This window comes from Anoplopoma fimbria, chromosome 6, assembly GCF_027596085.1.
Source record: "Anoplopoma fimbria isolate UVic2021 breed Golden Eagle Sablefish chromosome 6, Afim_UVic_2022, whole genome shotgun sequence".
NCBI lineage: Eukaryota > Metazoa > Chordata > Actinopteri > Perciformes > Anoplopomatidae > Anoplopoma > Anoplopoma fimbria.
In genome coordinates this window covers 22,023,764-22,040,300 of record NC_072454.1, presented here as the reverse complement: position 1 = coordinate 22,040,300, position 16,537 = coordinate 22,023,764, and the positions used below count along the sequence as shown (strand labels likewise).

The 16,537-nt window shown below is 42.1% G+C and overlaps 1 protein-coding gene across 1 annotated transcript in view; it reads right to left on the bottom strand.

Moving 5' to 3' along the window:
* b3gat2 (beta-1,3-glucuronyltransferase 2 (glucuronosyltransferase S)) overlaps nucleotides 1-16,310 on the bottom strand; it is a 47,521-nt gene extending 31,211 nt beyond the window's left edge. Inside the window, exon 1 of the mRNA XM_054600496.1 lies at nucleotides 15,783-16,310. Coding sequence (XP_054456471.1) covers nucleotides 15,783-16,310 — 528 coding nt within the window. The remainder of the gene's footprint in view (nucleotides 1-15,782) is intronic.
* Nucleotides 16,311-16,537: the final 227 nt, after the last annotated feature.

The window sequence follows — 16,537 nt, the reverse complement described above, 5'->3', positions numbered from 1 at the left end:
CGTAATATCGAATCACAATACTTACAGAATCGCAATACATATCGAATCGCCACCTAAGTATCGTGATAGTATCGTATCGGGAGGTCCCTGCTGATTCCCGTCCCTAGTCCACAGTAATCCAGTCCACATCTGAGAGCGCAGACAACTCTCTAAGAATCCACGGAGCTCACCCTCTGATCAGGTTTGTCGTCAAAAACAAACTCTGCAGCTTCCCCACAGGGACCCAGTTGTAGGAAGGAAAAATAGTGAAGGCTGGTTTTTGTAGTCCTGAAGTGCCACGGTTCCAAGAGAACACATCTCCCCTTGGGGGTGTAAAAACTTTCATCAAATTCTCCGGGTTCACACATTCGGCCTCCTTTTTCATCGTCTGTGAAGCAGCTACACCGTTTAAATCCAGAGATAACAGTCTTAGTTCAATGGCTTCTGGTGCAAAGCGAACCCTTTCCTTATTGGAGATCGATAGAGTTCCACATGTTAAACACTGACTGAGGATCTCATACGTGACTTGAGCATTCAGTGTGATGGAGTTCTCTCTAAGCAACAGCAGGCCCTTCAGCTTATTATTATTATTTTAATAGTAATATTCTAGTTCAATTAGATACTTTCTACTGGCACACAACATTTTAAGGGTGTTAAGTTTTCCATATTTTCATGTCTAGTCAGTTTTATCTATATAGCCCCAAATCACAAATCTTCATAGCCCTTCGTTTCCCAGACGACTACAAGAAAACCCCCCCGATACAACCTCAAATACAGCCTTAATTAGCTATCCAATTTGTACACATACAACACCACCATTCCTTAGATCCTTGATTAGGCTTGGCAATATGACAAGATTGTCTTCGACACGATATTGGATGGCTGCGATATTGCTCCTCCAGCTGTCCACAATACCCGAACAATATTAAATTATGCAACACCTGTGGAAAACGTTGCGCTGTATTCAGTCTCCCTCTTTTTCTCTTGCTTTCTCTATGCTTCACTGCATTGTTATAAAAGGAGCAGCATGCAACTAGCATACGTCTGATTTTGTGTTACTGTGGTTATATTAAAAGTGATTCATGGTGCTGTTAGATTGCTGCTAGACCGCCCCATTATTACAGGTGTGTGCAGGAGACTTAACAGTTTTTGACCACAGTGAAATTGCTTTTTGAGAAGCTAAACACCAACAATTATGGGTTGAAGCAGAATATTTAGTTTCATAAAAAGATCTTGTGAATTTTGTATGTGATTCCATCTGTCTTATTTCAACACGTTTTGACTTTTGGACTAAACAACGCTCTTGAGTTATCGGAAATGTTTGGATCACACGAGTAGGAAGCCATCCTACACAGCCACCACTGGAATCTACTTCTACAAGTGGTTGAAACAAATCTTTACAATATTTTATATATATATTTAATATGTCACTCTGGTTAGAAAAAGAATGCAAATTAACCTATTTGGTAATTCTTTGGTTTAAACCAAGCGAAAAATGAGAGACAGAGAACGTGAAGTAAATGCTTTGTAAGCTGTGCCGTAGACAAGTCTAAACTAAAGATGGAAACACCAGAAAATCTTCACTCCCATCTTTAAACTCATCCTCCATCAGAATATGCAAGCCTGCCAGTTGGCTTTTTCCACCACGTCTGAAATTTTGAAAAGCCCATTAAGATATATTAGAAGTACATTAAACATCACAACATATATCGATTCGGTTTGCGGGAAACATGGCAGAGAATAGACCCTGACTAGGCTGGGGAAGTCCATTGCGGCCTCCTGCAGGTTAAACACAGCGCATTCTGTCTTTGCAAATGGAAAATTATGTAATTGCTCATTTGCATATAGAACAGGGAAGTTAGATCCCATCACAAATGGTTGCTCGAGACGCGTGTCAATTCTAATGGCATGTCTGAAGTAACAAACTAAGTCCACGAGTGATTGCATCACCCAAGACGCACATTATTGCCAGGTCTGAACAGGGCTAGTGAGCAGGAACCAGCTCAGCTAAAGGGAACGTAGTTGCTGTTCCTGCTAAGACATGCCAAAAAGTCTGCTTTGAAAAACATCTATTTTTATAAAAAATAAACTCTTAAATAAGACCAATAATATCACAATATGGGGAAAAAAACAACTTCCAGGTGAGCCCAAGGACAAGCAGTAGTATGACCTGGAGCTCAAAACCTCTTCTGTGTCACTACTGTCTCCTGGTGTCCTCCATGGCAATTACATATGGCAGCTACACTTTGTGTTCATCTCTCCATCATCTGGAGTGGAGTGTTTCAAAAAAAAAGGTGTGCTGGAAGAAGGAGTTTGCATCATTTTTGATTGGGCCCACCTACAGTATGGAGATCCATTTGTAGTAATATCATACAATTATTTCAGATATGGTTGTTGAAGTGAGTCAAAGGCTGGAATTTTTTGGGCGATATGGTCAAAATCTTCTATCAAGATATCGGCCATTTCATATCTGGATAACGATATATATATATATCACAATATAGCATGTTTTCTACCAATTCAATAAATAAATAAATAGTCTATACGAAATAAACACTTGGTTTAGTGTACTCTTGTGTGACTTAAATACTTGACAAAATAAAAACATTAGTATTTTCTCATTTAATTGAGGAATGCTTTTTCGGAGAGATTAGAGTTATGCTTGTTATCATCGATTCAAACTGGTTGTAATTGTGTATCACGATATATCGATATATGATTTAATCAGGATATGATTCCATTGACAGACGATAAATGACCATATTTAACTAATGCCGAGCCCCGTCTAAGACCTGCTGACAACAGGAGCTCTCTGCCCTCCTTCTCTTTGCTTCACTGGTGAACCTGTGAGGCCTTTGTTCCGTACTGTGCAGCAGTGTGGGCTTTACAGTCTGAGCCGCCAGCAGACGCGGCCACGCGTTACAAAAACGCTCCTGTCTCATTATCAATATGGATATCTTCACCGGAGGGCGGACTCTGCACTGAGATAACAAATAATTCATCTTGATTTCATCTTGCAAAAAGAGTTTCTCCAGCAGCTTTGTGCGAGTCCTGACAAATTACAGCGCTGGCAGCTCAGTGAGTAAACGCATGCTATTTACAAGTAAACAAAAAGAAAAAGCTGTGGGGGGGGGGGATACAGCGCTGAGAGGAATCACATTTCACGGGACTCGCAGCCAGGGCGCTCGGCCCGGGAGCGCTGAGGCCGCGGTCGGGTAATCAACTCCGACTCCCTCCCCCTGTAAACAAATAGGTGAGGAGAGAGTCGTGTGTGTACGCACAAAGAGACTCTTAATGATGGAGTATATTAAAATCCATTATGGATGCTCTCGCTTCCTGCCTCCTGCCCCGAAGAAAAGAGCCGTCGTTGTGTTGTTGGCGCGCCAGGACGAGTGTTTCGGGTGGCTGGACCGGGTGTGATTTTAATCAAGCGTATTTTTTATCTGTGCGTTATTAATATGCATGGCAGAGGCAATCGGAGAGAAGGGAGGGAAGAAATGAGCTGAGAGAGGACGAATGAATCTAATTACAGAGGCCGGGGATGGGCTATGAAACTATGATGCAATAGAGCATGATGTGTGTGCAAAAATGAAAGAGATGAAGGCGTGTGTGTATGTTTGTGTATGCATGTGTATAAACCTGTACATATAATGCCACTATGTTTCTAACCAACAGTGGGGCTTGTTGTATGTTTGCATATACTGTACATGAATAATACTATTTATACCGTACAACAATGTGGTTTTGTTGACAAACCAAAATACTCACGTTTAAAATCCGACGGTGTTGTAAGCCTAGATCACAAAGCGAAGATTTTAAGCTCGAGCTGGTTTATTTCCAGTCATACATCACTAGTCCCCTCCTTACTATGACTGCTTATATTATGTGAAGCATCAAAAGAGCAGTTCAACATTGAGGGAAGGACATTTATTTGCCTTCTTCTAGGGCTGCGCTTAATGATTATTTTCGTATTGATTAATCTAATAGCTATTCATTCGCTTGTCAATCCAATGACTCGTTTATCGATCTAATGTGTTTTTTTTATTAATTACCCAATTAATATTACAATTCGTTTAGCCGAAATAAATATTGAAAGCTTGTCTCGTCAATTATTTCAAAATTGTATTTAATTATCTTCTCTTAAAAGCAAGCAAATGTAACACCATAATAAGATCTGATGACCTGATGAGAGAAATACTGGACGACAAATTCTGGAGCATTGCTGTGATGAACAGATTCATTTAATCACTGTTTGTCATTGACCCCTTACCCTGAACTGGAGGATCAGTTTTACTTAAGTACTCGACTTTAAACTTAAAATGATGATGACATGATTTATTTCATCGCACGGGTAATAATATGCAGTTAAAATAATCTGATAATGATCATGATAATCTGATAATGACTTTTAACACGTGGGCAATGAAGAAACATTTAGAGAATCATTTTTAAGTGGCTACTACTATCACAGACACTTTCCCCATGTTGCTAATCTAATTATATCACGCTTCGGTGGGGACAAAAAGTAAACAGGACACAATGCTGTCTTGTTGACGCTGCTGTCTTGACAACGTGCTCTGGACGACAACAACAGTCGTGCTGGGCGAAGTATTTCGAGAGCCACTTATGAAAATCAACATATTTACTGTATCTAAACGATGATTTGTAATGAAGTCGCCCCAGCCTGATTTTTAAAGCCAAGATTGACATGAAAAGAACAATATACATCTCATGTCTGCATATGAGCAACGGAGCTGGAGTCAAGACATGCTAGCTTAGCTTAGCATAAGAAATGGGAGCAGGGGAAACAGCTACTCTTGCTGTAAATTGATGATACACATACAGAAATGTTAAAAAATATATATATTTCGGTTTGAATGGCACTATATGGTGGAACTATTTCTTGGCAAACAACAATGCATAAGAGTAATGCATGGATGGATAAACTGTTGTTCTTCAGGGAATTCAGGAAATAGTTTCAACAAGTAAGTTCTTTGCAGAATACTGTAATACCTGTAATACCGTTGTATTACACTGTTAATTGTGCCTTGGTGTACCTAAAGAACTAGCAACTGAGTGTACATCCCGGAGTTCACAGTCCATTTATGGGATCTCAAAAGCTGACTGCAATGGGTTTCACTACTTCAGGTGTGTCTAAGCAAATGTTGTAGACTAAAAGGTAGCATTTACCTCCAACCATACCAGAAAAAAACATAACAATAACCATGTCAAACAAAACGGTTTGACATTTAAACCAAATCAAAGGAAAGCTGGGAAATAGTCACAAAGGGCTTTCAAGAGGTTGTGACTGGGTGGCAGGATCTCAGCAGACATGTGAATGCACCATTAATGGCAGATACAGGCTTAGTTTTCCCTTAGAAAAAAAAAAATGACCCAAGCTTTGACGATTCAAAATGACTTTCATATAGATACAGTAACTGTTGTACACCAGGCAACACCGCCTCAGCTCCATGTTACTTGAGATTTATATTGTTCAGCTCACTCAGAGAGAGAGAAAATAAGCTTAAAGGGGATCACAAAACACCGTTGCGACAACCAAATCCAAAATCAATCCCATGACAACCGATACTCCATATTTGATCTCATCTTTTGTTCAAAATTGTAGAACCTCCTTCCTGGATTTCACAAGCTGTTTTGTAACAAGGCCTTCCACTGGGTTGGCAAGCCTGTCAAAAGCGCTGATCACAAATTGTGTAGATTTCATTTTTTTACTAAACAGGTTCAATAAATGTCAGCTTGTTTTTGACATAAACTAGTGCAGCGTCTGTTCAAGAAGGGCCTGTTCAGAACGGGCCGACTGCTTGGCCTTGCGAGTTGTTCATCCAAACGACTTCGCGCTCGACACTGCGCTGCCTCGGGACCTTCTCATCGCACCGTCAAGTGGGAAGTCGATCCGGTGTACGGTTGCAGGGAATATGACTAATAAATATGGTAATGGACTTGCATTTGTGTAGCGCCTTTCTAGTCTTCAGACCACTCAAAGCGCTTTACTCTACATCTCATCTTTCACCCATTCACACACATTGATACACTCGTGGTAGGGTCTACTATGCAACGTGCCACCTGCCGATAAGGACTACATTTCACATTCACACCCATTCATACCCAAATGGCAATTTGGGGTTCAGTGTCTTGCCCAAGGACACTTAAGAAATCCATGCTGGAGGATCTTTCAATTGGAAGACGACCTCCTCCTTTCTGCACCAAAGCCGTCCCCATGTATCTCTTTCTTTAACAGTTAAAAGGGGTTCTCTCTCATAAACTTCGAATATGTCAGGTACTTTTGGATAGCTCACACGGGACACTGCTCTACCTTAGTTTATAAGCAACGCACCCGCCAAGTATGAAGTCGATCACAACAGTTGTCGAGAAAATTGAAGGCCTGACGGACGGACGGACAAAGACTCCTTCCATTTTACTATGATTTTTTTCCCAATTGCCGTTACACATGGTGGTGAGTGAGGGCAAAATGGGGATTTGATGAGGGAGTAGAGAGTATAGAGAGGGTGTGTATTCAAACTGCAAATTCAGGAAAAAAATAAAGGGCAGGAAATAAGCAGAGAGCAGGAGCATCACACCTTTTTACATTTACACAGGCCCTTAAAAGCCTCCCACCTCTCCGTCACCTTCCTCTCTTCCCCATCCTTATCCTCCCGCCGACCCCACCACGGACAATTTCTCTTGGCGAGGTTCGTCTCCTTTCTGCTTCGCTTCCCTGACATTACAACCCCCCCTCACTCCCTCGCTTCACCCACTACACTATGTAATTATGATAATTGCTCATAGGGGTTTGAGGAAATTGAATTTCCCATTTTGCTCTGGTTCCTTTATCCCCCTCCCTCCCTCCCTCGCTCCCATCACCCTTATGATTCTCTGCAGGCCTGGAGTCTGCCGCATGGACACTTGATCAAACATATACTTAATGTTTGCATGTGTGTCTTTGCACCAATGATAAACATTTTTTTAAAATATGCACATATGAGAGAGGAAAATATTAACCCTACGAATCTATCAAAGAAATTAAAACGTAGTATTAAAGATGCTGAGCCTTGTGATTCGAATATGTCAAATATCTTTAGCTGCATTTGAGAACAGCTGGGTTTCTACCACTAATGCACAAAGTGAAACGCCATATCAGGACATAATAATAATAAATGTACACTACTAGACCCAGGATGGCACCATTGGAGAAAGGTATACCTGAGTCACACTTGAGAACGGGACATTTGCCTAAGTACCTGCTCCCTAAAATAGTCGCTGTGACTGCTGCGGAGCTCTCAGGGCCGGGGGAGTTCAATTATTCAAAAAGGGTCTGACGAAAAGCGTTGCCTGGCTGACAGGCTGCTGCGTCTGAATCAAACAGCTCTGCCATGCTGCCGTCAGCTGAAAAAGCCTCCATCCCCAGAGTCAGCTTTTCAGGAATGAAGAGGAGGTGGGAAGCGCTGCTTAAATTTTCCTGATTGCTTGTTACTGAACCATGTTTGAATGGGTTCGTTCATTTTAAAAGTGAACCCGAGAAGGTTAAAGAGTTTGGGTTAAAATAATGGACAAGCTGTATCAATATATGCCTTTGCTCTAAGATCTAAAATGTATTAATCTACAAAGGGGTTTCTAGTGTGGTTTTACAGGACAACTCGGGTCTCATCTTTGTAGTTTTGGCTTCAAGTAATTGGTTAGATCTGACAGCAGACACATTCGCAGTCAGACCATCAGATAGTTCTAAACAGTTTAGTCAGGTTATCTAAACCCTTCTTAAACACACTATCCATGTAACAAGCATAGACTAAATAGACTGTATATAAGAAGTGAACGTAGTTGTCGTAACGTCGCCTAGCAGTAGAGACCTATCAAACATGAGGTAGCCCTGCCCTAAAGCATACCCTGCTTTATGGTCTATTTGACTATAAATGGACCATCATTTACTAAATGAACATCATGCTGTATTGAAGAAGACTTGAAACTAGAGATTGAGACCATAAACTCATGTTTACAATGTTTACTGAGGTAATAAATCAAGTGAGAAGTAGAGTCATTTCCTCGTAGACTTCTATACAATCGAACTACTTTTTGCAACTGGAGGAGTCGCCCCCTGATGGCCACTAGAGAGAATGCAGGTTTAAAGCACTTGTGCTTCACTTTTCAGAAGGTGAGGTTGCAACTTTGCGTGTACTGACACGCCGTCCCTGACGCGTCCTAAAGTGTGCTAGAGGGGTACCTAGAGTGTCGTAGTTTGAAGCTCCACTGACCAAGCATGGGTATTTGATAAGGTTGGGTGGAAGAACGCGCTGATGAGGAACCAAACTGTTCAATAAAGTCCATCAATCAAAGACAAAAGAGTGGAACCAGGTATGTGATTGGCTGGTAGAGATTAAAATGACCTGCAATAAACTCTGCTATTGTGAAAAAGAAATATAATGATTCGAATGACTTAGTAATAAAGTTCTATTGCATTATTTTCCAATTAAGTGGCTATTACGCTAACAGACAGTTGGTAATAACTTTCTCATCCTAGGGTTTATTTTAAAACCTGTCTAAGGCCTCATTTACACTCATTTCATATGATCCGCAAGAGACCCTTTCATTTACACTTAGCCAAATATTTGGCAAGATCCCAAATCTGATTGCACTCTGTCTGTGTTTGTCTTGGCTACATGTAAATCAGGGTCAGACCTCCTCCAGTCGAGAAGGAGGCTGTAATGCACCTGAAGGGGTTTGGTGAGTGCCTAGTTGCTTTGACGAGCCGGAGAACAAACACTGATTTCAGACTTTAGCGTCACAAGCTCAAAATGTTGCTAAAGCTAGGGAGGAAGTTGCCAAGTCGGCAAGACTGACAACCTGTCCCTTCAGGTCTCCCTCCAAAGCCACATCCCCAAAATTATCTTAATTAATGTAAAAAAAAAACCAAAAAACAGGAAATGAACATGGTTGCTATGCTATCAGTACTGGTAGAATCATAACCAAAACTACGAGGATAAGAAGTTGTAATGAACCAAAACTATGTATTAAGTGCCTTATACAAATTTGCATTCCACTGTCCCTTGAACTGTGAATAAACTGAAGCAAGCACAGCTGTGCATTATTGAGCGTCAGGGAAATACATTTTTGTGGCTGGACTGCCAAAGTAAAAACATCTCTCTGTTTAGTTTCTCCCACTGGAGACATCCTCCCACTGTGCTTAGGAAGATTTTCTATTAAAATAACCCAAAAGTCATCAATGAGGCCTCACTCACTGTGGCTTAGGGTATTTCCAACCATAGCAATTCCATTATTCTGGGTATAAATTGGGTTTTACCGTCAAATGATGGTTCTAAATGCTGTTTAACATGCTTGACTGTCCTCAAGAGAATACATTTTGGAAGAAGCGATGAGCACCTTTTGGGATTTTTGAATGAAAATAGTCTCATTTAAAGGTGATATGGAGAAACCTGTAATATTCAGACGGAATAAACAGCATGTCACCGTGGTCTGAAGTGAAGGAGCTCCCCGTGACGGCAGCTCACTGAGCCTTGAAGGCAAAAAATGCTAAATCACATTGGGAAACCAAAAGGAAGCAGTGTGTGTTAAAGGGGCAATCAAGGTATAATTGCATGGGCTGCATTAAATGAGCTGTCTTGCATTTTCTGACACTCTATTGACTGCTGGGAGGCGACTCAGCCGGAACGTGTCGCATGCATAATAAACCATGCCAAACTGTGCGGCAGCAGAGAATACGCCCTTTAACTCTTTATGCTAAACGTCTTTCCACCTGAGAGAAGGGGAATGCAGGGGGGTTTGTTAAACATTTGCTATGTACCATGTTTTTTGGGGGGAGTTTGTAACCTGCTCTTGGAGTAAAACAGCCTGGGCAGCCAATTTCATGTAATCAACAACCCGGAGTCAGGAATGAGGCTGATTTTGTCCCAGCGGGGGATCCTCATTTGTTAAGTGGGCAACCCCGAATCTGAATTGCCTTGCCTTTTGCTCTACAGAAAATAGAACATACTCAACTCAACAGTTTGTACGACATCTTGAGAAAAGTTTTGGGTTATTTTTCGTGCGTCCTTCTACAAAATCCAGCAACACGAACGATCAGCGCGCTTCTTATGTCACTTTCATAGTTTAGTAATTAAGTAACATAGCAAAAGTAAAATAAGTCCTGGGACACAAAGAGTGGCCTCCTGGGTGAAAGTCTGTGTTTTTTTTGCGTGCGCAAGCTGTAAGGCAACGAAGTTCTTGGTTGAGTTTAGGAAAAGATCTTGATTTGGGTTAAAATAAGCAATGTTAAATCCATCAACATGGATTCAACCCGCCAAAAATTGTGCTCATGCCTCATGTCTAAATACACGTTATGTAGATTATCAGTTAACATAATTTGACTGTATCCTACCGTAGCTTTACGAAATTATGGTTGCACACATCTCCATGTTACTAATACATTACCTTCCAAGAATAGTGTTTAACATAGGCAGTTAAAGTCTAATATTTCAAGACAGCCATTGGATGATAAAACTTATGCATTTAATGTTGCAGAAATGAAGATGTAAGTACCAAGTCTTATAGTGTATAATGTATAGATTTAAATACTAAAAATGTATCTAAATACAGCAAATGGTTAGGTAGGCCACATGTATGTTGGAAGAGTTATTGCTTGCTGTAATCATTAATGAGCCGGGGAAATAGACGATGGGTTGTGTGTCGTCATACTATGAGGGTACTGCCAGGATAAAGACCCATAACTCACCGGGCACATGTTGTATTGAGCCTGATAAAGGGATTGATAATTAAGAATAATCATTACAAAGGGTTAACGGTAAAACAATATTTCAGCCGCAATGTCTTGAAATGATATAAGGGTTTCTAATACGGAGCTGCCACCCACTATGAGCCAAGTTACTGCCATCAGTCTAAAGCCTGCAGACAGTTTCTGTGGGTTATTACTGCCTTATGACAGCCTATTATCTCTCTACGACAGGCCATTACCTGCACAGAGGAGCTGGGTAATGAAATAGGCAGGAGGACAGAGAGAGGACAGTGTGCTATCAACAAATCAAACAGATGCTCTTTACGCTGAGCCGCCAGCACGGAATCTAACACTGAGACAGTGGCCGTTTCTCAAGGGCCGTTTCTCAATATGTGAACTTCTCTGTACTTGTGTCCTCCTGAACTTGTGAAACGTCATCTAGCGCGGCCCAAGTACTGTTCCAATACACAAGTTCGCATTCAGCCAAGTACGGTCCAGATACCCGGAAGTGTCCTTGCTCCGCCCATTATATCGGGGATGCATCGGAGGAGACTTGTGTGGACTTTGGACAGCCAAGTATCCCAGAATGCATTTCACCAGCAAACAAGAGACAACAATGTCAGTTATCATTGTCTAAATACTGCTGTTGTTGTGTAACGGAATTTAGTTTTAAGATTTTTTTAAGCGAGAATGTAGTTGTTAAGACTTAAAATATGCGGTCAATTTATCAAGATAGAGCCGACGTTTGTCGGAGATATGAGAGGACCAGAGAGGAGACCGGGCGGTCTATATATATCTATATATATATATATATATATATATATAGGATGAGAGGACCAGAGAGGAGACCGGGCGGTGGTGCTCATGTAGCCCGCTGACAGCAGCCTGATCTCGGCAAGGCCTCTCCAGATGTGCCGCTGGCTCCGGTGTCTCTGTGGTTGTGGTTGCAGATGTAACACAAAATATATACATATTAATATTTTAATATTTTCTAAATGAAAACGAAAAAAGGCAGGGTTGTGTTTTATATCATATTTCGTTTTATTGTCAATATATATGACTGAAGATAACCGGAGTAGGCGGGACCGACGAGCTGAGTTGGTGACGTCGTGACGTTGGTGACGTCATCAAGTTCGCTGCTGTTCCAATTGCAAAATGACCGTACTGCGTCCTCCCGTCCTCGGGAGTTTGTACTCCCGAGTCGAACTATCCAAGTCTGAACTTGCAAGTTTGCAAGTCCACACTTGACCATACTTGGTATTGAGAAACGGCCTATGTGTCAGAGTAGACTCAGCCACAGCACACTGGTCCCACAATGCTGACCATCTTTCAGGAACCGTTACCCAAAGAGAAAAAGCCGACCGGTGTCAGCATGTGATTTTAATTGAAGCTGGATTTCTTCAGCCTCGACAAAAAAAAATGATTCACTTTGCTGCATCTTGATTGATTAGACTTGGATTTGGCTGTAGCTTTGGCTCAGCATAGTGGACTGAGCAGCAACCCAGACAGACTGACTTTTGGCAAGTAAAAGTCTTTAGAGTCAACAAGTTTAAATGATTAATCAATTGATAGAAGGGCAGAAAATGATTCTGCAACTATTGTGATAATCGATTTAAGTCATTTATGAAGAAAAACTGCTAAATATTCTCTGTTTCCATCTTTTCAACTGTGAGGATTTACTGTTTTCTGTGTTTTTTTATCATCTAAACTGACTATCACGGACAATGGTCAGTGACAAGTTAATTTAAGACTTCACTTTGGATTTTAGGATATTGTGATGGGGATTTTATAAATCTAAAAATTGTGGGGAAAAAAGTCAGATCAATCAATAGTGAAAATGAAGCCTCATATTTACATCGTCTCTCCTGATAGACCAGACTTCTAGGGGTCCAAACGCACATTTTCGGTCTTCAGCCTGTGTTCCCAAACAAACCTAACGAAAACAAAAAAAGAAAAGCTGCAGAGCTCAAATGAAGTGCATCAAACACATGAAATGTAGATGTGCCTTTGGTTTACCCTGCTATTTGCAGAATAGATTTTAGACGCAAGCGAAGATTGGTTTCTAAAGAAGAGGAAGAAAAAGCCTTTTTAAATCAACATGCTGCAACGCTACATACAATTTTTATCCTGCAAAGGGTCAATAAAATGCTCAGGTACTCTTGTTTTTACTATATCATTTGGTGCTAATTTGAATAAAATGATTTGCATTGTGGACATTTCATTATTGGAGCAAATCAAAGCAATTTCAGACTTGCAGCCAGCTATCTTTGAATGGCAGTAATCAGTGAGCAATCAGAAATCAGAGAAGCATTCTTTTGTGTTTGTGCATCCATGAGAGCGAGAGGATTGTTTTGTCGCCTCTGCCGCTTGTCTTTCTTCGTTACCTGGACCTCTAGGGCACGGTGTATCTGAGGACGGCTGTGTCTCTTTAATAGAAGGGACAACTAATCGTTAACAGTGGTGTGAAAACAGATACCTGTATATGTACGTGAGCCAACAGAAACACTGTGACTTGAGTTACACGGTGGTATCGATATACGAGTATGATACTGGCATATCAGCTGGCCTGTTGTCCACCTCAGATTTAAAGACTGCAGCTAGTCGATAGCTGGTTGCATCAGTAACTATATTTTATTTTATATATATATATATATATATACACACACTTACATATATACACACACACACATATGTATATATACATATATATGTGTGTATATATACATACATATACACATATACACATATTATTTAAAAAGACCAGTATCCCTATCAACCCTCAACAATCTCAACCTGTTAAAGACATATACACACACACACACACACACACACATAGGCAGCCAGCTAGTGTCAACAAAATAGTCACACAGTCACACACACACACACACACACACACACACACACACAATCCTGCTTTTTAATTCTGTTCTGGCACACCGATCAATAGAAAATTGAGGGGCAATGGTGCTGAGATAAGGATTTGGAAGAACTGGCAACCCTGGTGCAGCAAAAAACCCTCCAGCACCACCCCAGCCTCCACCCATCTCTCTCTTCTCTATTTCTGTCAGTCTGTAGCGCCTCTCCCTTTTGCTCTCCATCTGTTCTCTCTGTCACTCATTTAGACCCTTCACTCAACAAAGTGCCAACGCAGTTTCACCGCTTTCACTTCAAAAATATATCGCTCTAACAACGGCCCCTGCCTCAGGTGAAACAAGCGATTCTCAACAACAACAAAAAAGGGGGGGGGGGGGGTTGGCGCTTCCCAAGGGTTGTGTAGGTCAGGCTCCAGTGGGCTCCCCATGCACATGAAGAAGCATTTAAATGTTATGTTTGAATTCCTCTGAAATGATCCCATATGGGGATAGCCCAACAGTGACTTTTACTCAGCGGCATAATGTTTAGAGCCCGGTAGAAACACAGTCAGGTACGGGGGAAATAGACCCTTTACCCTCATAGTGATGACAATGTGGGGAAAAAAAAAGGTTCTCCAGTACTAAGTGCTGTTATATATATTCATCAGGGCTGTTTGGTGGCGGGCTCCAACACTTAACGTCCAGGTGGAAAGCAGATTTAGTCAGCTACTCTAGTTTTTTTTTTATTCATTGACTGTTGGATTAAACAACCTAACATTAAATAAAGCAGTTAAAACCAGCTCCATGGCGATTGGCTACAATATAACAATGCTGTTGACATGATGCATCAATATTAATACTAAAATAGTGTACAGTTATATATAATGATATATACGATATAAAACTATGACTCTGAGAGGGGTCATTCTGCGTTAGAGTGCCTCTAATACTTGAAGAGCGAGCCTACAACCCTGAAAGGCAACTCACAGGTGGTCATTTTAAGACAGACAATGGTAAGTGCTAAAACATAGTGTACCAGCAGCACCAGTACAGAATGGTCATTAAGTCTGTGAACCGCCTCATGAGTCACGTGTCAGTGGGTCAGTAGTCAGCTACTCAGCAAAGCTAAAGGTTAGCTAACGTTAGCCACCTCCAGCTACTGGTCAGAGAGCAAGAAGGTTGTAGGAGCCAAACCCCTGAGTGTGGGCTTGGTGTTTTTTTTATAGTTAAGAGTTTAACTTTTGATTTGTGTCATGTAAATATTACATTCATATGTATAAATGCACACATACAAATATCGAGCACAGTATATTTTGTTCATGCTCTCACATCACACTATCACTGTGCACATTGCGGTAAATGTTATGAGTTCTCTTTGAAGGTCAAATACTCCGGTCAGGGCGTTCTAGTGCCTGGCCGTACGATGGAAAAGGAACAGAGACACATAAAGAAGGATGAGCTCATGCTGCAGAGAAACCAGATCAAAGAAACCCAGTTTCACTAACTGATAAGGCCCTCAGAAAGTCTAAACCAAGAGCCGCCTTCCTTTATTAGGGACCTATCATATTCAACTCATAAAAGTCTATATAACATGATGCGCACTCTGTTTAAGCGCCTTTTAGTTGCTGAACTTCTCAGTACTGCTAGGCCCGTGCACGTATAACTGCTGGGCGATATACCCTGTTATCCTTCAATAAATGTCACATTTGTTTTAAGATGAATCCGGTGTAGAAGTCTCTCTTGTTTTCCACTCAACGTTAGCCACCTCGAGCTACTGGTCAGAGAGCAAGAAGCTGAGTGTGGGCTTGGTGTTTTTTTTATAGTTAAGAGTTTAACTTTTGATTTGTAAATTAATGTAGGTTTTTGCCATTTCTGAGGTAAGCTTCATTGTGTGGCTTAAAGTAGCCTATAGGCTTCATTTTACTCACAATAGGCTACTTTTGTTACATTTTACAAGCCTCATTTTTTTTAATGCAGGACTTTTACGCGTAACGTTGAAATATTTTAACAGCAATAAACTCCACCTGTATGTTTTTACCTCGTGGTTTTCCCAAATAAAAATACTTCTTTATTTATTATCAAAAAGTTTTAAGAGCTAGCTCCCGCCGAGCCTCGTTACTCCCATGATGCTCTTGGTCAGCAGTGACGTGAAGACAACTGAACCAGAACAAGCACACCGGTCAACGGGGAACCTGGCGTCCGGTGGTTACCTCCTCAAACAGCTCCAGGCTGTAGGTGTTGTCGTCGTCCGCGAAGAACACCACCCCGGTGTCCCGCCTGCTCCGGTGCTGCCGGAGCCACGTGAGAGCCACGTTCCTCTGCTCGGTGGCGCGTGGCATCCCGGTGCGCTTGAACCTGCGGGGAGTGAACACGTTCAGGTGCGTGTACGGCACGCCGCACCGGGCCAGGAAGCGCGACACCAGCTCCGTGCGCGTCGTCGCGTCCTCCACCACGATCCAGTGGAACCGGGGCACCTGGCGGAAGGCGTGCGCCAGACGGGTGAGCTCCGCTTTCTGCACCGGCCGGGTGTAAGTCGGGGTGATGGCGTAGATGACCGGCAGGGCGGTCTGGTTCTGGGGGCCGCCCGGTGCGCCGGTCCGGGCGGCCCGCTGCGCCCTGGCGGTCCGGCCGGCTGCGGGAGCCCGGATCGCCCTTTTGCTGTCGATGTCGATCATGATGATGACGATGAGGACCCAGGGCAGCAGGATGAAGAAGCGGCTGAAAAACACTGATTTCATGGCTGAAGTTGCCGTGCGTCCTCTCCGTCACTCACTCCATCACAAGCAGAGAGGAGCCGCAACTCCAACAAACCCTTCACAACCAAACAGCAAAAAACAAACACCTTTAGTCCATTTCAAACTATGTTAAGCCGTAAAAACACCTTCCGCAGCGGTCCCCTCCTGTCCCGGCGGGACCGTTTCCCCCCGGAGTCCTCTTCTTCCTCCTCCTCCACCTCCCTCCTCCT